Source organism: Xiphias gladius, chromosome 15, assembly GCF_016859285.1.
Source record: "Xiphias gladius isolate SHS-SW01 ecotype Sanya breed wild chromosome 15, ASM1685928v1, whole genome shotgun sequence".
Classification (NCBI taxonomy): domain Eukaryota; kingdom Metazoa; phylum Chordata; class Actinopteri; order Istiophoriformes; family Xiphiidae; genus Xiphias; species Xiphias gladius.
The window spans coordinates 13,404,517-13,427,886 of NC_053414.1; the positions used below are offsets into that span (position 1 = coordinate 13,404,517).

The window sequence follows — 23,370 nt, forward strand, 5'->3', positions numbered from 1 at the left end:
CAACGGCACCGCTGGCGTTTGCAAGAGCATCCCCTCCAGTAGCCACAGTAGCAGCAGCAGCAGCACCAGCAGCAGCAGCAGCAGCAGCAGCAGCAGCAGCAGCAGAAGTGGTCTGGGTGGCATTAGCATCGTTAGCAGCAGTGCTGAGGGAGCAGGCGAAAGCTCCATGCAGTTCAGCACCAGACCGCCTAGTGCTGAGCAGCCGGGCTTCATGGGGACATGGCAGCAGCAGAGCACTGACAGCAACCTCCTCTACAGAATGTCCCAGCAGGTACGTTAGCTCAGCCTCACCCCCTCACCCTCTCCATGTCTGCCTCCTCTGTCCTTCCCTCTTTCATTATTTTGAGTCTATATTCAAAGACCCAAACTTTTATTTTCCTCGAGTGGTGTATGTTCAGATGTTTGCTATTTTGAGTCCTACTATATCTTGGTCTGTGTGTGGAAAAACAGAGTGTGTGTGTGTGTATTTTTACGGGGTAGGGGATGTTTGTGGGCAGTGTTTTGTTTGTGATATTTCAAATGACGAATTCTTACATGCAAGTGCATTTTTTTTGCAACTTTCCCCCACTTTTGTAATCTATCAGATTTTATGTTTGTGTGTGTCTTTTTCTTCTTCTTCTTCTTGTTTTACACACACCATGCCTGAAAGTGTTTCCACCCATGTGTGTGTGTGTTGCTTTTAATTTTACTAATTCAATGCATGGGTCATTTTCTTCTCTGTAAAATTCCTCAAAATAGCTGATTTTGTGTATTTGTAAAAACACAACATTTTAGTGCAAAAATTTGTCCACTACCAGATAAATCATTTATTTCACAATTTGATGGATTATCCCTGTCTGGATTCGTTACATACATGCTTAAGTCTCCGTAATTGGTCTACGAGCGGTGTGGAGTTTAAAAGCAAGCAATAGCAGTGTTTTGGTAACCTCGGTGCCGATAAAGACTCGGGAAGGGGCACCCCTCTGGGACCGGCTAATTGACTTCATGTGGCCGAGGCAGGAAGCCCCTTGCGCGGCTACAGAACAGCAGAGGAGCCGTGAATGAACACAGGCTCCCCTAAAAAAAAAAAAAAAAAAAAGAGTTGATGATAACGGATAGCCTGCACCAGCTGAGGAAAGTCCACATTTCCTCCCGACATTTCTCGCCAGTTACCGTGGATGTTACACACAATATTTCTTTCTGGTCTTGTAGCTTTTTAATTTTTTTTTATTTTTATTTTGCTTTCGAGTAGCCCCCAAGTTAGAACAAGAGTTATTTTTAAGGGGGTGAGGGGGTGAGGGGGTGGCGGGTGGTAGGCGGGGGGGCTGATGAATCGAGTTTTGTGCAAGTGTATAGGTGTGTGTTTGTGTCTGTGTGTGTCCGTTCGCGCGCACGTGTGTGTGAGGGGGAGACAGTAAAGATAGACGACGGTTGTTAGGTTGCAGTTAGCCAGAGCGGGACCTGCAGCCTCTCCGTACCATGCACATGCTGTTACGCACTCAGGCCACAGCGGTTCTTGCGCAACCGCCTCGCCGTGGCTCTGTGTTATAAATGATGAGAAACTCACCCTGTCACCTTGCCGTTATTTACAGCCCCTATAGTTTAGTTTTAGTTGTAGTTGTTGTTGTTTTTTTTTAATCCCAGAGGTCTACACGGGGAAAAGGTAAAACCGATGTCCCGATGTGACTTTTGGGAATAGTACATTTTAAGGCAGCCCCCCCCCCCCCGAAATTGTTTTGTGTTTTTTAATGAAACATATCCCATTTCCGGCATTCAGTCTGCTCTTTATCAGAGACTCCGTCTTCACATGGAAATGAATCGCTTCCCTGCACTTTTCATGCACATCATTTTTTTTTTTTTTTTTTCTAAACAAGTAAATTTCCTTACATTTTCCAAAAGAAAAAGCACTCGTACTAACAGCTGATTGGGGATTTGGACGAGATGGGTGCGCTGTATTCAAAGAGGAGAGCGCTCCTCTTCTCTCCTCCTCTCCCGGTTTGAAGCAGGTGGATGGGCCCCTGCGCACAGCATCTGCTGGGACCACACGTTTGGATCCCCAATCCTTCTTACAAATGCGCACCGTTGTTTCAATATAATCAGCTGTGGGACTCGCTGTTATTTATCCTTCCTCGCACCACTTAGAAGACATCTTTCCATGTTTAGTAGGCATGACATAAATTCTCCGAAGGAAGCCTGTTCCTTGACAGACTCGCCTTATTGGAATATAACCGATAATGACTTTGTGTTTGCCGAGGCTGGCGCACCCAGGGGTGTTGGAGGAGAAAAATGGGTTATGGGCTTGTGTTTCCAAATCTCCCCTCTCTCCCTTTAAGATCAACAAGGTGGCACGAGGGATGCGATATTTTATCGTTGTTAGGCCAAATTATATTTCCATCTGATCGATAGAGACGCAAAAGAGCTCTGCCCCGCGTGTTCAGGGCAGATGCGGCCGTGGTGAGGTGCAGGCATCACCAAGCCAAAACATTTGGTAATGCTTTTGAAATTCCTTGTAAATCCCTCACTCTCTCTCTCTCTCTCTCACACACACACACACACACACACACACACACACACACACACACACACACACACACACACACACACACACACACGCACGCACGCACGCACACACAAAGCAAGACGTTAAAAAATGAGAAAAATACCACTCTGACGTGAGCGTATCTATTCTCTTAGCACACTTTAAATGGCATAAATAATCTATGGTTTACAGCAGGTGCCTGATCACCTCGGTGCATAAACATCAGTGACCGGAGACCGTAAAGAAAGTAAAGCAACGATTTTAATGATCAAATTATGAATCAGGAGATTTGTTGTTAAATCTTTATTTTCCTCTCCTTAGGTGTTTTATAGCGCAGGCGAGCCATAAAAAGCAGCACCTGCCTCTTTCAGCGAAAGAAAATTACCTCAAGAAAATAGATGTCAATTCCAAATCGAATGCCTCCTCACAATTGATTGATTTCCCTTCCGACTGACTCCTGTATTTAAGACATTTTGGTATTTTTCACCTTGTATTTCAGATGTCATTTGTGAATTATTTCAGGATTAATACAATTATTAAATTATTTACATATTCGCTGAGACGTTTTTAAGACAATGAAACGCCCCCCCCCCTTCCCATCTAAATATTCTGCTGGAGGCTGTGCTGTTACAAACTGGAGAAATTGATGAAAAACGAGGGCGAATTACATATTTTTTCTTATGTTTTATTAAATTTGGGGTGATCTACACGCAGTCGCTTTCCATTATTGTGTGTTTGTCTAAACAAACGAAATCAACCACAGTGGCGATTAAAGGCGTTTTTCTGTGGGTGAATAATTTACACCTTTCATAACAGGCCTTAATGGGCTTTTAAAAACTTTTTTTCTAAGTCACATAGCAGGAGATTCACAACCTTCATAATCCAAGCAAGTGTCAACAGGAAACAGCGTAAACAGCCTGCAATTTAGATGGAATCAATGAAATGGATTCGATAAATACTGCCTATTTTCTCAGCTTCCTAATGTTCAGAAATCGGTGCACACTTTTACAAAACACTCCGAGACGGGACTCTAAGAATTGTTTTTTTTTTTTTTTTTTTATGGAGGAGAAAAAATAGGCAAACATTAATTAGGAGGTGAAATATTTCCCAGGCATTACGGAGTGATAATATTTGGAGCCTTAATTGACCCTCTGCCGTACACGCGTGGCTATGAATATCGACCCTTGCAAGTTAAAAACCCCGGAGTTAAGTGATACAACGAGTCTAATTGGTTCATCAGGGATAATTCCTCCACAATACAGGAGCCGCAGGCCGCGTCTTCTTTTTTTTTTTTTTTTTTTTTTTTTTATTTCCTCATCTGCTTCAAGTCGGAGGAATCTGGGAACAACCCAGAGATTAGAAGAGCTCGTAAAAAAAAAAAAAAAAAAAATGTGCCTTCACTTCCACCTGAGGATCTGATGCTGCCACCCAGGCTTGCAGCAGACCTCGGAGAAGAAGAGGGAGAGAACAGGAAGAAGAGAGCGCATGTCTTCAGCCTAAAACTATCTCTAAAATAGCCTCTTCCTTTTCTTTTTGCAAGGGTGCTGTAAGGCGGCTTCCTTTGAAGTGCGACAGGTCGACTATGGGCCGAGACCTGGACGAGGTACAGTGGCATTACAGCTTGCCCCGGTTCTGTCTACTCTCAGTGCTGCCTGCTTCATCTCACACCGAGACTCTTATATCCACATATAATACAAGGAATACTGGGGGTTTATTATGTGGAATAAAAATTACAAATAGACGTTGAATTTTAGATAATAATGTTGATAATAATGCCAATAATTTTAAACATTTTCTTAAATTTCAACCGCTTAATCTTTCATTTGTACATGCATTTTGCCACACTTTAAATTTTTCTTGGACTTTGAAATCAAAATCTCACCCACAAGTCTGCAGCATTTCCATTTCCCCCATATCATGCAATTGCAAATTCAAGATACAGAAAAACTAAAATTAAACTAAAAAGCTGTAAAGCAATATGATAAAATCGATATGTAGATGTATTTATAAGCAATGTTATTTTTTTTTCCTCCTTAATAAAAAAAATGCAGTGATTAGATCAGATTGCCTGTTTTTGAGACAGTGTCAAATGCTTAAACAGCATACAGGCATTTTGGCATTGATAATACAAATATGTTAGCTTTGTAGGGCTATTTAAAAAAATTCCACCCCAAATTATTTTTCCAAAGTCTGGCTTCAGTTCAACCATTTGCACCCTTCTCTTTAATATCTTCTTGTGTTTTTCATATCTTGTGTCATATTTGAACTTTTCAGTGTGGTCAATGTTACAGTCATATTTGTTGATTTTCCCTTATTTCACGTTCCCTGAGTGCACTGTGCGGCCCATTGAAGGTGAATGCTGTTAGCTCTGAGGGCATGACGACAGACATATTTATGGAATAACATGCTCTGCTTTGTTTTGTCTGAGTGGAGAAATGGGGTTGATATTATCCTCCTCAGTGCAGATCACAGAGTGTGCTAATCTGCCTATTAACACACTGATACACTTAGTGTGTGTGTGTGTGTGTTTGCAAACATTGTTTTACACTGTGGGGTACAGACGTGCTGCATGCTGCATATGTGGTGCATATGCATTACTTCTTACCATTGTTTGGGACTGGGAGGCTGTGATTTGATGCATGTGTGTGGAGTTATCCACAGAGAGTGAATGTGTGTATTTGTGTCGTTACACTTTACTGTTATTATTTCCATGACTGTCTTTGATGGGTCGTTGCACACAGAGCATATGGATGCCTATACGTATATGTATCTGGTGTCGAGTGTGTGTGTTCTGACACTGAAGTTTTCTGTGTGTGCATGTGTGCGTTACAGGCGTTCGTGTCTGCGCTTTTGCCATTTATTTTTCTGAGTGGGTGGCTAAATACTCATATGCCAGTTGTGTGAGTGTTTGTGGGTGCATGAGAGAGCGTTAGCGAGCGCAGTGTTGTGAGTTTGTCCCCTCTCTCGCTCTTTCTTTGTGTGTGTGTGTGTGTGTGTGTTTCCTTGTGCTGGCTCTGGCTCCATGTGTGTGCGGGTGCGAGGTGAAGTGTCTCTTGGCTGGCCTTGGCTAGAGAGCTGGAGGAGAGCAGAGGTGAAAGAGGAGATTTGCAGAAAAGACACGCACCGCTTCCCCCATTACTACTTTTTCTTTTTCTTCTTCTTCTTCTACTACGTCTATGTCTCTCACTTCTTCTTCTTCTCTCATTGTCTTTTCCTTCCTCCTCTTATTCCTGCACGCTTCAACCCCATCTTTCTTTCTTCTCCACTATCTTTCCTACTTAAAACTCTATCTCCACCACCAGTTCGCTATATGCTAAATCAGATCAATTTATTCTGAAGCTGCTTTCTTTATAGAGCGGGCTCTTGAGAGGACCATTTTGGGTGTTGCACGTGTGCAGTGCTTTTATAGGACACAACGGCAACTGTTAGAAGAAGCACAATGTTTCTTCCATAAATGTGGAAGTGACTGTGTGTTTCTCTCCATCAGTGTTTGGTCTAAAACCTGATTGCGGAAGGTGTAAAGCTACTTCTTCACCATCAAAGCTACCATTTCAGCGCTGATAGCACATGTACCTGACTGTAAAGTTGTGTTCGGCTCTTAAACTGTTTAATGTAGTGACTGCAAAGCTGCTGGCCAGTTTACAAACTCTAGATAACATAAGCGGCACTGAGAAAGGCAACAATGGCATTCAGTCAGCGGGCATCTCTGTCATTCTTTGTGCATACGCAGCCATGATGATGTGAGTGTTTCCTGAAGGCGGCATTATTTCTGCAGGAAAGAGCACAGAAATGTAAGAGTATGATTGAGTGGGAAGGTCGCTGTAGCTATTTGTATATTTACCGTGTGTGTGTGTGTGCGTGTGCGCGCACTATTAAGAGCCCATCTAGTTTGATGGAGTAGGAGGATGTACAAGGTCCCATTCATGCTGTGGTCCCCACTATGTTTACCCAAGCACCAACCAGGGAGATATGACGTCTGCAACATTTTTACTTTAAACTTGTTTCAACTGGTTTTTTAAAATCTTTTTTTTTTTTTTTTTAATAATTGCATCACCAAGCATGTAAAGATATATCTAAAGATATATTAATACAATCTTTTTCCCTGTTATGGCCTTTAATAAATATTTTTCTCTTTTACATACTGTAGACATTTAAGTGGAAAATAATCAATATCAATACCCCTGATTTTAATTCCGTCAGTTTCCTCCGCTGTTGTGGTGTATTAAAATGTCAGACTGTTGAGGAAATCCATCAATAGGACTCGTAATGCAGGCCTCTCCGTTCTCCTTTCTTTGCTTCACCATCTCTCATTTCAATAACCTTTAAAAAAAATTCTAAATCTATCTTTGTAATGTATGCATCTTGCCAAAAAAAAAAAAAAAAAAAAAAAAAATCCAACCAGTGCATCGCCAAGATTCTGTGTGTTCCGGGTCATACAGTAACCTCTGTAGCCGTGCAGTAATGCCCTGCAGGACCAGTGTTATGGGTAAGCACTGACCCTGACTCTGTGTGCGAGACCTGGGGCAACCAGCGATCAATAAGCATCATGTGAGCATCACTCACGGCCTCCGTGTCAGCTGCTTCCTGTTTGTCCTGGGGAGACGGCTGCCTCACTGCCATGGTGAATGCCCGAATAATGGGAAGGATACAAAGTGGTGTCGAGAAGCTATCATGGAAGTCAAAAAGGGTTTCTTTATCATACGTCTGGCAGGGCAGTGTACTGCATGCTTTATGTGTGTGTGAGCGTTGAGGAACGATAGAAATGCAGAGCCATCTGCTCTCCTCTTATCAGCGGGCTGAGTGGGGAAATCTACTGTAACTGAGTTTTTCCCAGGGACTTGTTTTACTCCTGTGTGGGCATATGTATGAAAAAGGAAAGAAATACAGTATTTATTTTCTTTTTTTGTTTTCTGCCTTTTTTTTTTTTTTTAACGTGAAACATTTGAGAAAGTAATCAATAAAGTCCTGGTAATCTGGATAGAAATCTCAACATTTAACATTAAGCAGATTCATGAGATATTTTTAGATGTTTGATTTGTTTGAAATCTGCTGTGTGGCAGTTGAATACGGGACTTTGTAATGTGATTAGACCCTCACTGCACTGGGAAAATTATGTATAATATTACAAATAGAAAAAATACATGTCAAATTAGATGGAAAAGTGTGGATTTCCTTTTGATAGTTTTGCACTATTTTGTGTTTTTTTAAAAAGATTAATTGGATATATATATTACCTGGATCAAAACCATACATTTTTCTACTTTCTACTCTCCCACTCCTGTTTTCATTATCTTCTTTCCTGGTGAAGCCTCAACAGTATAAGAGACTGCACACTACTCTGTGCACCCTGTTTTTTCCTTCTTTTATTTTCTACATTTCTTTCAAAAGAAAGTTATTAGTCATTTGTCTTTGGGTAGTTTCCTGCCGAGGGGAGAAGTTGCTGGTGTGAAGAGGAAGTGTGTGTTTGAAGGGCCAGTCGCTCAGGATGTCACCACCCCGCCACTGACTAATGAGGGCGACATAAGCACAAAGCCAGGGCAGCAACACACACACACACACACACACACACACATGCGCACGCACACACACACACACACACACACACGCACACACGCACACACGCACACACACACGTACACACGTACACACACACACACACACACACACACACACACACACACACACACACACACACACACACACACACACACACACACACACACACACACACACACACACAATCCGATACAGCAGGAATGCAGCAGCTGTCACCAAGGTCCTGGCAGTTATGAAAGGGTTGAAGTATAGTTGTGTCTTGTCTGTGTGTGCGTGTGTGTGTGTGTGTGAAGTGGCAGTACCGGGAGTCATGGGGAGATTGAGAGCTGGGAGGGGCCCGTGTTTTCTTCGGCGACCCAGAGATTGCCACCAGCAGAAAGGATCATCACACATAATCGACTTAAGTGAAAAGAGAAAGAGTCAGTAAGAGGAAACTTATATAGTTTGCATTGGCCGGCAGTATTTTAAGACATGAACATATGGCAGAGACATTGTTGAGAGAGGCTGTTCTTCCCCGTTCTGTATCCAGAGGAAGGTGACATTAGGTGTGACCTGTACTAAGTGACAGGAACTTGGGCATACTTTCACCACGGCTTCTCCCTTTTCCTGTTATTCCTCAACTCCTGTTATTTTGTTTTCCTTGGAGCTGTGCCAGCTCAACGGGCAAATCGACAGCATACTATTTTTACATCCGTCTTTAAGGACCTCTGTCTGCTCGCTCTGCCTGCCAATTTGCCCCATCAGCAGTGGCAACGAAGACGAGTTCTCAAGGCACCGAGCCTTTCATTTTTCTCTTGGCGATGTGGCTAATGCTGTCACTGTTATTTGAAAAAGCACTCAGGGTGAATTGCTATTATTATTGTTAAAACCATCATCATCATCAGGCTTATTTATGGTTATGGATAATGATGGTAATTTTGTTCAGGGCCTACGGTTGACTCCCTCTCTTTCCCCTGCTAATCCGACACTGCCGTGTGAGAGTGTGTGTGTTTGTTAGTACCGTACATATTCAATGTGCTGGCAAATTACCAAAGTCGTTGTGGAAAGAAAATGGTTTTCCAACAGGTAACAGTGATTTCATTTCAGCGGCTCACATGTGAGGTGAGTAGAACTTGTGTGCACACAGGCAAGAATAAATATGTTACATCTCTTAATGCATATGTTGAACTCTTAGGCTTATGTGTATGTGTGAAATGAAGAGGAGGAGAGACACTTTTCCCCAGCTATTTTCTGTTTCATTGCTTTTTCTCAGTTTTTTTGCTGCAACCATGTTTTACTCTCCATCTATCTCTCCACTCTGTTCTGTTCTGTTCTGTTCTGTCTCCAGCTTACTGTGGAGATTTGATTGCTAGAGGCCCAGGGAGGATTTTAGGGAGGTTCTGGAGAAGGGAGGCTAGTGGTACAGGCTGTGGTAGGCTTGTAGCCAACGTACACAGACACACGCACAGACACACACACACACACACACACACACACACACACACACACACACACACACACACACACACACACACACACACACACACACACACACACACACACACACACACACACACAAAGATATGCAGTCTGACAGGCATAGATACCTGCTTTCACAAACTCGTATTTTGTCTTTTCTTCATGCAGATTGTGCAAATTGCTCTCTTACAATGTTGTCATTTTAACCCTCTGAAAAAATTCGAGTCTAAACTCATTAGCTACTTTTTGTTGTGAACAAAGTGTTAAAGCAACATGTGTAAGCATTTGTTTGTGCTCTCTGCTGACTTTGTAAAGATGTTTGCGCTGTTGGATTAATAACATTTAATGGCCACTGTTAAATGCAGCTGCCTTGGCATCCCACAGCTCGTGTTTTTCTGGCAAACTGAGACTCTGGGTGGCTTTTGTTTTTGTGAGTGTGTGTATACCACTGTGTGTGTGTGGGCTGGTTGGGAAAGGCACTGAGTGTTGTCACTGAGCATACCTGCTCATTTGGTTGTAAATGCCCTGCACACGCAAGCTGAATTGAAGCTGTCTGCACGTGAGATGACCACATATCTAGCAGCAGTGCACTTCACTTCTAACAATCTATAAAGTCACAAATGATCTAATTAACCTACTGTGATAGACATCAATTGGTCTGACCCTGTATCCGCAGCACACAGCCAGGGGTGGGAGGCCACCACGCACGACCTCTGGCACCGCACATTCTTGTCCGTTCACCTCTTGTGACATTTATTGTTCGAATGAATTGACGGCATCACTCTTTAACAACCGGACAAAGTGAGAATTCTTGTAAGGAAAAAGTAGTTTTTGTGTGTGTTGACACACATGCGAGCAGGCACACATACAGCCACACACACACACACACACACACACACACAAACACACACACACACACACGTATACACTTGCTTCTTCTATGTTGATGTTTTCTCTGTAAATGGCCTGAGCTGCCGCTTCCATTGCCGGGAAACACACTCAGCGATAAGTGCTTTGTTGGAGCTCTGTCCGCTGCATGATGTGTGTGACTCTGACTGGCATTTAATATTTCATGGCATTTAATCCATTTGATATGTTTCCTCCAAATACAAAAAAATCTGCAGCTTTTGTTTCCTTTATCCAGGCCATTACTTTAGAGCTTGTTGATCAGTTTAGATTTGTAAAGGGTGGCAACAAGGGATTTATCACCTAGATTCACTGCTATTTCTCTACACGACCATTAAACTCATAAATTTAGCATCTTGTTTGTCTAAAACAGGGCCTCATGAGGGCAGAGGTGATGCTTCGTGCCTGATCAGTGTGCGACCAGTTATAACTCAGTAACGTTAATAACAAAAATATCATAAGCAAAGGGCTGCGAGATTTATTGCAGGGGAAAAAAAGTGAAATGAGAGCACTTAAAGAGTAGTCAGGTTTACAGGATGCAGCAGCTAAGAAAGATTAGCGCATTATGACAAAGAAAAGGAAAAGGAGCCGACAGCATGTGCATCAGTCAGAAGGTGAAGAGGAGGCTCTCTTTGAGATCAATTCGTAATAGGCTGAAGTCACAGGGGCGATTAGAGGCGTCGACTTGCCTGTGTTGTAAATGCTGTCAGATCCGTTAAAGGAAGCCTAATACCTCTCAGGTTGAAAGCTGTAATAACATCAACTGTAACCGGATCCACGGGGAAGTGCAAGTGAGTTTGCATGCGCGTGAGTGAATGGAAAAGGAACGGTAGGGAAGCAAAAGTATTTCATTGTGTGTACAATGCCTAGGTGTGCGTGTGTTTGTTTGTATGTGCGTGGCATAGAGCAGCAGCAGCATACATAAAGGCGAGAGCCGCGGGGTTGCTCCTGGCATTTTATTCGGCCACCAGATGCCTGTCACTGTTTTAAGAAAAAGAGAGCAGGGGATGAAGAGGGGAGAAGGACAAAGAGGAGGGAGGGGAAGGAGGGGAGGGCTGAGGGAGGGGGTAGGGGGGTGGTTGGCCACCGCTGTTCAAATCATGTCACGTAGCGCTAATTCATCCAGCCTCATTAGAGAGAGGGAAGGGACCAGAGGGCCTCTCTCAGGACAGGGCCCGGGCTCAAACACACACCCACACTCAGATATATGCATACACACATTGTCTTAGTTTTTCTCCGGCACATACTTACACACAGATGCATTTTCTCTCTTCCTCACACACACACTCACACACACAGACACGTAGACATACATACACAGATGACACTGGCGCATGGCGCAGTGCGGGGGCAGTTTGGGGAATAGAAAATTGCCTTCTCAGGAAGGCCCTGGCCAATTAAGGACCTGACCGTATTGAATGTCAAGTGTTAATTTAGGCTCCCCCTCCTTCCCTCCCTCACCCCGCAATCTCCCAGCAGTGGTGGGGGCATGTGTGTGCGTGTGTGTCCCAGAGATGAGCAAATACATGTCAAGCCAAAGTTGATTGCCTGCTCCGTATTATGTGTCGCAGACAAGTGGCAAATGTGCTCCCTCCTTTTAGCCTTTCGCGTACCCCCTGAGGGACGCCGCAATGGAAGGAGGAGGAGAGAGGGAGGATTAACTGTACCGCAGTGATAAGAATGGGGGGTTTTACACTGGGGAAGACGGGGCGGGGAGTGAAGGGGACAGACAGACAGAGAGAGAAGTAGAAAGAGGGCAGAGGGTTTGTTTGATCTCATAAGACCGGGTAGTGACTTTGATAGTTTTTTAATTGCCTTCATTTTTGCAGAGGTGATGTCCCTGGAAGCCACTCACAGAATAAATACTTTTAAATAGAAGATAAGTACATTTTCTAAAGTTCAGCAAGCCATTTATTAAAAAAAAAAAAAAAAAAAAAAAAAAACTTTAGAGAAACTTTAAATGATCTCAACGCGATGGCTGTGTGTTTCACTCTCAGCCGTTGGCATGGTCCAGGGGCAGGCAAGGTTGTTTGTGAGTTGGACTGATGGTAAATGCCCACCTCCTTACCTCCATGATCTAATACACATCCACTTAGTCTTAATGGGCAGATTCCCTTTCTCCTCTCGTGATGACTGTTGCACTCTTTAAAGGCAGAATTGCCAGCTTGTCTTTCCTATCAACCCCCCGCCTCCCCCTCCGTTAGCCTCTGTATCTCATGTTCGCCACCTCTCTTCCAGGATAGAGGGGAGTATTTCTGACAAGATAAATATTAATGCATCGCTCACATTCACACCAGAGCCAATTCTCCTGCTTCAGCCAGCCCTCTGGCTACATGGGTTAGTCAAAAGCCCTTTGTTATACATTTATGTCGGTGTATTTACGTAAACATACGTTCCCTGCGTTGGTGTGTGTGTGTGTGTTTGCGTCCGCCTGGTGATAGTAGTGATACTGTGAAATTGAATAGAGAGGGTGAGTATTGATCATTTCCCCCCGTGTGTTATTAGCGCCTGCTGCTACTGACAAAGAGAGCATGAGCCAACCCGCACAAACACATACTGTACATACACATACTTACACGCACACACTGCCATGTTTGCTCAAGAAATACAGTATGTTGTTTGCATGTTTTGACAACCGTAATACATTGCGTCGACTGGGAAAAAGTATACTTTACTGCTACATAATATTTTATGGAAATATCAACATTATTGCCCAGAACCGTTGGTGGAAACCTGTAAAATTACAGCTCCAGTAATGTTATGACAAACTGGGTTATGTGTCATTGACTTATATGCGTCAAGGGTCTTTTCAAATAGAGCCCATTTTGGTCTTCTTTGCTCACACACAGCCACACACACGTCTAAGTTCTTTATTATTACAATCTGTTTTGTCAATCTGCTGTAAGTGATAACACGTTTTGAGTTCACAAAAGTCACAGCGAAATGTAATTCAGTCTCTGATCACTGATATCCAAACAGTCACCCGTACAGGCCTCCAGGGCCAGGGGAGAGGGAGGGTGTTAAAGCCCAGTGTAAGTGCTCTTTCTCAGGGTAGATAGTAATGTCTGCAAGGCTTCTGCAGCTCCAGTGGTCAGCCAGGACTGAGAAGTCTGTCAAGCCCTAATTGATCACCCTGACCTGGGGAGCAGAGGACAAAGGGAGAAGGGTGTGGAGGGAAGAAATAGATAAGGCTAAAGGGAAAAGAAGGAAAAAGAAAGACCGAAAAAAAAGAAGAAATTGTGCAACCGGTGGCTTAATCACTCTGGACTGGCCATTTTTCCCCTCTGGATGATAGATATAGTGGGCCTAGCGTGTGACACAGATGGATAATGCAGGCGTCTGGGGTGATAGAGTTATAAATTAACACATTACTGGAACTTAATGCGAACTACTGTGGATGACCCCACACCAACATCATCAACCCTCCAGGCGCACACACACACATACACACACAAAAACACACACAAACACGCCTACAGTCTCACTGATGCGTCTAGCTGAGCTCAGGGTGCAGATTGTGCTCCTCAAGTGGCATTGATTTGTTAAAGTGCTGAATTAGCAGGAGCAGTCCAGCTGCTGGCACTTTTCTACTTTCTTTCTTTCCCTTTGTCTGTATTTTACAATTTTGCTCTTCTCCTCCTCACTCAATTTCACTCCTTCCCTGTTGCTTCACTTTACTGGCTCACACACTGATTTTTCCTCTCTTTCTCCTTGACTTTGTTCTCCAGCTCACATGCTTGTCTCCTCTCTTTGTACAATTGACTCACCCTTTTCCCTGACACACTTTTTGCTCAGTCACAAGTGCTCCTTAAAGCAAGTTTGCTCTCCTTGGTTGTCCTGGCAAACGCCTGTTTCTATTTTCCCCCTCTTCTGTCTCCAGCTGGAAGGTCTCACCTAAAAGAACAGTTGGTTTTTCTCTCCTTCTTCTTGTGGCCCACACAATATTCGCCAGCCAAAACTGTTATGTCCCTGACTTTGAGACTGAAAGGGAAGTGGTATGTGTGTGTGTGGCTGTGGATTAGTATTTAATAGCCAGACATACAGAAGAGCTAATATCCAGAGCAGCAGTAGCCTGCACATTGTAAGGCCACACACAGTGACAAGGTCCTGCACAGCTCGCTGTATTTAAAACTCACCCAACTCCTGCAGTGTGTGGCAATGGCTTATACATCTACAAGCTAACCACAGTAAATTCCACTGGTGTAAGTGTCATTTAACAACAAATGAGTGCCTCTGGAAACTGAGCGGTGTACAGTAAGGGTCACTGGTCCCTCTGTCTGCTGAGTATGTAGTGGTGTGTTGTACTTGGGCTTATGAGTCGGACAGACTGTCTGCTCTCTGAGTCCGAGTCAAGGCCCCTAGCCAAGAGGTGCAGATTTGTTAGTGTCTGCTCCATTATCACCCATCACTCCCATGGTCTGTTATATGTGTGCGAGGGAGAGAGAAAGAAGGGGGAGTAAAGAGACTGTCCCCCTCTTTCTTGCTTGCTGTGGTCCAGCCCAAACAGTTACCATCTGGTGACCAGTGACTGACCCTTTTCTTGTCTCACACACACACACACACACAGACATATACACACACTGACTGCCGGACTGCATCCAAGTGATGAGTGAGTGACCACCCGCCTCCCCGCTCCTCCCCTGCCGAGTGTCCGTCTCTGCCAGACCTCCCAGGTCCCTCCCCTCACTGCACATGATTGGTCGATGAAAGGTTGATGGGCGCCCGATCTGTCCACAGCTTCAATAAAATGCTCAATAAAGCACCGATTCTGGTCTTGACAGTCCTATTAGAACAACACGTAAGAGGAAAAAGCACCTAAACACACATCCAGTGCACACGGGTGAACACACACACATCATCGTGGCCCAAAATAAGCACGTCTCCTCGCTAGTTCAAACCACATTGCTGTTTTTCAGCTATTTGCTTTACTTGTGTTTGCTTGATTTAGTTAGGCCCCCTTGTGCTATAGTCAGTGTGACATTTTTATGTTATTTTACTGAAATCTTATTTTTTTGTTCTTTTTTTCTGTTTGGAGTCCATTTTGTCCACATTAGAATTGAAATCATTAGTTGATTAACTGTTTTTTTTTTAATCAGCAGAAAATAATTTGGCAACTGATCAAACAATTTTTTAAACAAAAACTACAGTAATTTCTTGGTTGCAGCTTTTAAGATGTTAATATATTGCTGGTTTTTCTTTCTTATGATCTTACATGACCATAAACCAAATAACTTTGAGTTGTGGTTGTTAGGCAGACAAAATAAGATGTTTGAAGATATAAAGTTGGCCTTTGAGAAATTGTAACAGGAAATGTTTTTTTGGGGCATTTTATAGACCAAACCATAAATCACTGAATCGAGAAAGTGCCAGATTAATCAATAATAAAAATAATTATTAGTTGCAGTCGTTGTCCACATATCTAATATAGTGGCCTTCAAAAAATAAACCAGGAATATGAAGTAGATCTGGTTGACAGGGAAGACCAGTCACTGTTTTTGTGTTTAGTGAGGTGCAACAAGAGCAAAAGGGTGTGTGTCTCTAGTCTGCTGGGTGACGGACCCAGGTCAGAGGCAAAGAAGAAGTGACACATGCATCACAGGGTTGTGACATGTCAGGGTCACGACAAAGGTCAAGCTGGATGTCCAGAGAACACATATTCATCTCTTTTAGCTCTTCTGTGTTTGTGTTTTTGTGTTTGAAAGTGTGTCAAGGAGTGACCGTCCCTTCTAAGGAAATGGGAAGTAGAAGCAAACTGTAGTGTAGTGGTGTGGTGTTGTAGTCCGGGGGAACAAGGATTGTGCGGAGAGCAGGTCACAGGCAGGGCCTAATGGCAGTGCAATATTGTGACTGCAGCTCTCCCCTCAGGGTAAATGCAAGGCGGGGACAGAGAGAAAGAGAGAGTGAAAGGGGGAGGAAGTGAAGTGAGTGTTTGGAGGGTGATTGCATTAAAAAAAGAGAGACAGAACGACCGAGAGAGATGGAATGAAAGTGCAAGTGGAGCATATCAGCAAGAAAAACACTTAAAGTGAGGGATAGTGAGCAGGGATGGAGGGAGGCAGCCAGGGGGACTGAAGGAGGGAGAAGGAGGGAGGGAGGAAGGGGGAGAAGAACAAGCAGGCGTGTGTCCCTCGCCTGAGGCTGATGCATTGTGACAGTCACTTAGAAAGATTTCACTTCCCCTAAACTGTGGCTTGCAGGAAGAAACACCATAAGTTGGGACAATTATGGGCTGAAGGAGATATGACAGGACACATGCAGAGTGAGCCACAGAGAGAGGGAGGGAGGGAGAGAGGGAGGAAGGAAGTGAAGCAAGGGTTGTGTGTGCGTGTGAGTATGTCTATCTGCTGTGTGTGTGTGTACACTCAGGAGACAATCACAATCATATCATCTGCTTGCATTTGGCAGACTGGCCTGTATATGTACCGTACATATGCTGTCCAAATACTGTGTGTGTGTGTGCGTGTGTGAGGATGTGTGTGTGTGTATGTGTGTGTGTGCGTGTGTGCGTGTGTGTGTGTGTGTGTGTGTTTGCCTGTTGGGGGCAGGGGGGGGTTTTTGCTTGGTGCACGCCATGTCAGGGAGGGCCAGCGTCTCGCTCCTCATGGTACTGTATGTTACCACTCTGCCTCCCTCATTCCTTCGCCTCATGTCTGTAACTTAACCTGATGACGGCGGGAAGGAGGGAGGGAAAGAAAGAAAAAAATACAAGAAGTTGGCTTCAAATGCTGCCAAGAAAACAGGCCCTATTTTTTCTGTTCTTTGGTTGATTTGATTTCTTCCTGTCTTTTTTCTTTTTGCATGCTAATAGTTCAGTCTTTCGTGTCATAGCCCTGATAAGTGTCCCAAAAGTTCTTTTTGCTACAGTACATTATGTTACCCCTGTGCTGTAAGCTCTGCCAAGAATGTCACTGTAATTTGAGTGTAAGTGGGTTCCAAGAAATACACTTTTCCTGTTTCATTGAGTCATTTTGCTTTCAGCGCTATTTTGTCCTTCGTGCGAGTGAGGTGCTGGTGAAATTGTCTCTCGGTTTTTCTCTGGCTTGTGTCTTTCCACATGGTACCTACTGCTACAGTTCACCTACAGTTCTTTGAATTCTCTCTCCATTTGTGTTCGTGTGTGTGTGTGTGTGTCTACAGTGCAACAAATAATGACAACAGCAAAAAAGAGATTTCATTTTGAAAAATATACCACACTTGACTGCCCTGTAATACCATCTATTCAAACATCAACAGATAGATGTGCCTCTCTCTCCCTCTGTCTTTGTCTCTATCTTCCCTCACCATTTTTTTTAAGACTCTCAAATTTTTTTCTTTTTTCCTTTTTCTTTGTTTTTGCCCTGTGTGTTTAGCAAATGCCCTTTCTGCTGAGCCCATGTGTCATTCATAAAAATCTATCAAAGCAAGTCTAATTTAAATCTACTCATTCTGGTTCCTGTGTAGAGACTGTGTTTGTAATGTTTCTATCATTTTAGGTTTTTAGGATCATGGATATAAGGTGGTTAAATCTTTGGATTTGTTCACTTTGTTAGCATGTACAAAACCCTGCAGATACTTAAATTTTTAATTTCACATATTAACCAACTATAGTTCTAGTCAGCACTAGCATCTGTGAGCTATTTGATTTTGAAGATACAGTATTTTGAAGATAAGGACGTCCTTTAACCCACTGCAGCCACAGCGATATACGTATAAACTAAGCTTTAGTCCTCCGTCCTCACCACCTCCCCTCTCTGTATTTCTCCCTCCTCATCAGTATGGCAGTTGTGTTTGCTGAGCTGGCTTTTGATAGACTTTCGTTTGGTTTGGTCATCTGAGATTTGGTATTAGCTCTTCATCTCTTCTCTTCTCTCCTCCCCATCCCTTCTTTTCTCTTTCTTTCCTTCCTTCCCTACCTCTCTCCTGTGGGTTTTGTTCAGATGCACTTACAAACTGTGCTGAGACTGGTTGTGTGTGGGGAGTGATGGAGGGAGGGATGGATGGAGGAGGGAAGAAGGGGCAGACTGGGACAGAGGTTGAGGGGTATTAGACCCTTGAACACAGCTGGGACCCCTACTATCAAAGAGATGGAAATGACCGTCTGCTAGCATTAGAGATGCTGGGATGAAAGAATGGCCAAAAAAACCCACTGAGAAAGGAGTTTGGCACTGTGTCGAGCCTGAGTACATATTCACCACTGCCAACTCTGCCTGTCTTGTCTCGGCGACCAATAAGTCCGAGTAAATGTTAACAGATTTTACTCTGCAAAAATTTTAATAGAAAAGGTCCGGAGTACAATTCAGGCAGGTTAAGAGAGACTCATTTAGTCAGATAGCTTAATATGTATATATTAGCTTAGTCCCAATAAACAGTTTGCTTGAGTAAGGCTTTCTTTAGACCAACAATAGCATTGTGTCAAAAAATGCATCTTCCTCTGGCAAAAAAAAGAAAAAGTTGAACCTGGCTCAACTTTTGCTGCAATGCAAGGGAACATAATGCATAAGCGACCAATCAAACACATGAAAGTGCACATACCTGGAAATATATGTTGTTAACAGTATAGTGTACTGTTTTACTTGCAAGGTTTGCCACAGTGGATAAATTGATTGTCACTAACCGTGTTTTGGCATCTGATAAGCCTTCAAAGTCAAACTGTACTTCCTGGGTTGTATTTCATTTTCTCACCAGTAGCCATAGCAACACATCCAATACAGCATGCAAGCTACACAGTGCCTTGCCTTTTTTTTTTTTTAACACAGTGCTATTTTTGGTCTGAACGCCTGCTAAGAACTTTCTTAAGCAAACAAACAGACTCGTAGAAAATCCTAGGAGTTGTGCAAGAAGTTGTGTTTATGTTTAATCATGGCTGTGTGGACCTACCCCTGCTTAGCTGAACCCACGTCCTGGCAGGGATTAGCCAGTAGGTAAAATCACAAGCTACGTCCCACTCCTTAGTGCATATTACCCATACCCCCTTGCAGCATTCATTACCCATGACAGGGGTCAAGAAGGGTTGTGGGCTAAGCACTCCATTGAAACTAGAGTCAATAAACAACTCGTGTCTGTCCACAATGACCCTTATGGTGATGTGCAATTCTATGTTGGTGTTGTTCCAGAGGAGGTTACAAGTTGGATTATGATCCATCTTGTGACTTGCTAAAGCTTTTCCCAAAGGGGTATGAAATACAGTAAGATCTCTTTATAGTCTATTTCCAGTGAAAAAGGTAGTTTTAGGAAGGTGCGACCATGAAATGAGAGCAGCTTTTTCTGGCCATTTTTACAACTGTTAGCTGCAACTCTCCATTCTGTCCACGCAGGCCTAAATAATTTATCGCTCTCCTCTTGCTCTACCTCGATCTTGCATTCTCTCACCATGTCGCTCTCTGTTGCCGCCCCCCCCCCAGCACTTGCTTCATTTGTTTGCTTTGAGGAGCTAAATCTTGTTTGCGCATATTAATAAGTCAAGGCGGATTATTCCCCCCCACACAAACACCACCACCACAGCCCCTGTAGCATCCTAGGCCTCTCTGCATATACTGTATTTGTAGCTGGGTGGCTCTGTTTGCAGAATGCCCCCCCCCACCAGAGAGGCCTAGTGCGCTAGGCTAATTAGATTAATTCTGATGCCTGTAATGATTGCTCGCCATCTATTTTTAATGACCGGTGCATATCAAACAATTGTAAAGCATGCTACCAGTGAAGCCTGCTCCCAGTCCCCCTGTGTGTCAGCCACTGTAGGGGGCACTGGCTTAGTGTTAGTGTTAGCATCCTGCCATTGTGTGTGTGTGTGTGTGTGTGTGTGTGTGTGTGTGTGTGTGTGTGTGTGTGTGTGTGTGTGTGTGTCTATGTGTGTGCATACATTTGCTTCACTGCAGGCTAAGAAGGAACATGTATTCAGCTGACCTCTGACTGCCCCCCTTAAAAAAAAAAAAAATACTAATAAATAAAGTACTATTCACTCAACCTGACATTGTGATTTTTCGAGGTTGTGATATACAGTACATACTTCTAGCTGTTGTTGTTGTCAGTAGCTGCTGATGCACATTTTTTATTTTAAATTCTTGAGTGACTGGAAAATATAGTAGAGGACCATGCTTTGGTTATGCATTAAAACAGATGCAGAACAAATTTAAAATCTTCATAAAGTAAACAGTATAAGTATTACCTTTATTTTGCTCTATCACTTCCATCTGATGTTTTTTTTTCTCTTTCAAAACATATCCTAGCTCCCTCTCTCTTGTAGTGAATCAAAAGTAAACCTACTCCGTGGTATGTCATCAAGCATTGAGCCATGGCTTACACCTTGCCGTCCCTGAGCAAGTGTGTTCATCACCCCTCTTTATGCATTTGAGATGTTGCTCATCTTTAATGGATTGATCTTAGTCTCTTCAGTCTTTCTCTATCATAAATATTTGAGAGGCAAGCAGTTCAAAAGTGGGGAAAAAAGGGGCATTTAGCAAAGCCATTTGAAAACACAAATCTGAAATGAGAGACTGTGAACTGGGGATGAAAAGAAAGGCGTTAGACCATGAGGCAAGAACCAGAAGTCATTCAGAAGAAGCCCTCCATATACATACCTCTCTCTTTCCTAATTTTCTTCTTCTGTTTCTCTCCTGCTGAATAAATACGTGCAACTTACAACTCACACACACACAGGGTAGATTTCCATAAAATATTAAAGGAGGTGTTTCCTGTAATTATACCACTGTTTGCCTCTGCCTCAAAGCCTGATCTGTAATTAAACAGGACTGCACATGCATATGCCAAAGTAAAGCGCACACCTTCCCACCCCAGACACATGCACACACACACACCCACACGCATACAAACACTGAGCACGTTGCAGATTTATAAGTAGATAATGTAATTCATAGTCTCTCATAACACATGCTCAAATTTGTACACACACACACACACACACACACACTCAAAGGACTCATTCATAGACAAGTGCTCTGTCTCTCTCACACAAACACACACACGCACGCACCTTTACCTCACTTCTACAAGGGAAAAAAAGTCTGTAATATGCTATCTTTCCCAGACACCCTTTTGTGATGTTATCTCCATAACTATCCATATATTGATCCACCTCCCTCTTCCCTTCTCTTTAATTCTCTCTCCATCTGCCCCCCTCCCTCCTACCTCTCACCCATGGAGCCCTTATCTAATCGGGCTATGCCACTAATGGCAGCCATTCCCAGCCATGAACAAGTGCCATAATGTGCTCTGGTAAGCCTTTATGATGTGAAATGACCCTATTGATTGGCTTGCATCCCCACTGACAAAAAAGAAGTGGCGGCAGTCACTTATTACTGTTAATGAGCTGTGGGATGGGCCCTAAGTGGCATGGCACATGTGCACACGCATGCTCACACACGTACACACACACAAACACATGCCCGTGCGTACATATGCACGCTTTGCATAATTGTGGAGGCATTACTCCTACCTGTCTGTGTCCCGCCACATTTCACCTCGTTAGCGATGGGAGGTCCCAACGTGTGGGCCAGTGACGAGCTTTTAATGGCTGCCACTTGGCATTGTCATGTCGCGTTTTCGATGACTGTTGCATCTGTTTCTATATTTGCGGCAGTTGTACACACCTGGTGCGTCTGTAATGAACGAAGCAAAAGACTGCCACTTAGTCTGACAAATTATCCAAGCTTTTGCTTTTTGAGTAAAACGTGTTTTAGCACAGGAGCCCAGATGTGAGCTGTAGACAGTGTAATAGGAGCTTTAGCAGCAGTAAGTGTAATGATGGCCAAAACAAAACTGGGAGGTTTTGTTAGACACCAGTGTGTCAAGGCCACAGGCGTAGATCTGACTCTGACACCGTGCCGTGTAGACAGAGGGAGGGCGTATATGCCAAGCTGCTTTATGAATCAGGGGAATCTTCTTGCTTGTGTGTGTGTGTGTGTACAAATGCAGCTTCTGCATGTTTTCCAAGCTGGCAGCGCCTCCCGGGGATAATCCATGGGACGCATCCAATCAGCCGCAGTGCATGTGCGACACATGTTTTTTTATTCAATCTTCTTGTCTTTTCATCTTCCGCCACCACCAGAACGCTTCCTGCTATTTTCTTCCCAGCTCGGGACAAACGAATAACAGATGTGAGAGGTTGGAACGTACCCTCTCCTCCACCTCTCCCCTCCCCTCCTCCTGTGCTGTGACTAGTCTGCGACAACCTTTGCACTCTCACTCTCTCCTCTCCCTCTTTCCCGCTCTTTTGTTTCCTTGAAGCCTGCCCATCCCTTGTCTGCTATGTGGGGACATAAAGCTGCACCCATCTTCCACCCACTCCCACTGGATGAGTGTTTGTCTTTTTCAGAGACAATTTGCCTGTGTGTGTGTGACCTGGATAATTTTAGTGTACATTCGCAGACGAGTCTTGCTCCTCAGGGTCCCGCCGACTACGCAGTGAATCAGAGATTTATTTAATTTACGGGAATGACAAGTCAGCACGGATTCGAAGAATAACTGTGTCATGCAGTCGCTTTCGCATTTCATTGAGACAGATAATTTATTTCAGTAGGACTCAGAGGGGGAACAGCTACAGGAACTGCTGTGGAAAGCAAAGCAAAGTAAAGCACTCTGGAGGAGAAGCGGAATCATCTTCCAATTAAATGTGATTTATGTTTTTTTCAAAAGGTCAACCAAGAGTACTGAAATAGAACCTCAAGATTTCTAGTCATTGAAGTTTTGATCAGATCTTGTGGCTTATAGTGGGATTTTTTTTGCTATAGGGCACACAAAACGCTCAAAATTTCCCATACAAATCAATTGAGAACCTTAGTAATTAAACTATAATTCAATACATTTGCTTATTTATTAGATCCTCAAAGGAATAAATCAATGCCGTATCAATATTGCATACTTGAAAAGATTTATTTATGCAAGGTTGCAGCTGGAACAGAGGATATAGTGGGGTGTCTGGGAAGAGTCAATATTTTCAT

General features: G+C 43.5%; 1 protein-coding gene across 5 annotated transcripts in view; it reads left to right on the plus strand.

Moving 5' to 3' along the window:
- Window positions 1-23,370, plus strand: part of bnc2 (basonuclin 2) — a 174,886-nt gene that overhangs the window by 75,291 nt on the left and 76,225 nt on the right. For 3 of the 5 annotated variants that reach the window (XM_040145226.1, XM_040145225.1, XM_040145229.1), the window contains exons 2-3: window positions 1-271; window positions 4,059-4,121. The exon at window positions 1-271 is cut by the window's left edge and continues 110 nt beyond it. The exons of 1 other annotated variant lie outside the window; for it this stretch is intronic. In XM_040145226.1, coding sequence (XP_040001160.1) covers window positions 1-271; window positions 4,059-4,121 — 334 coding nt within the window. The remainder of the gene's footprint in view (window positions 272-4,058; window positions 4,122-23,370) is intronic. One more of the 5 variants, XM_040145227.1, reaches the window with a different exon arrangement.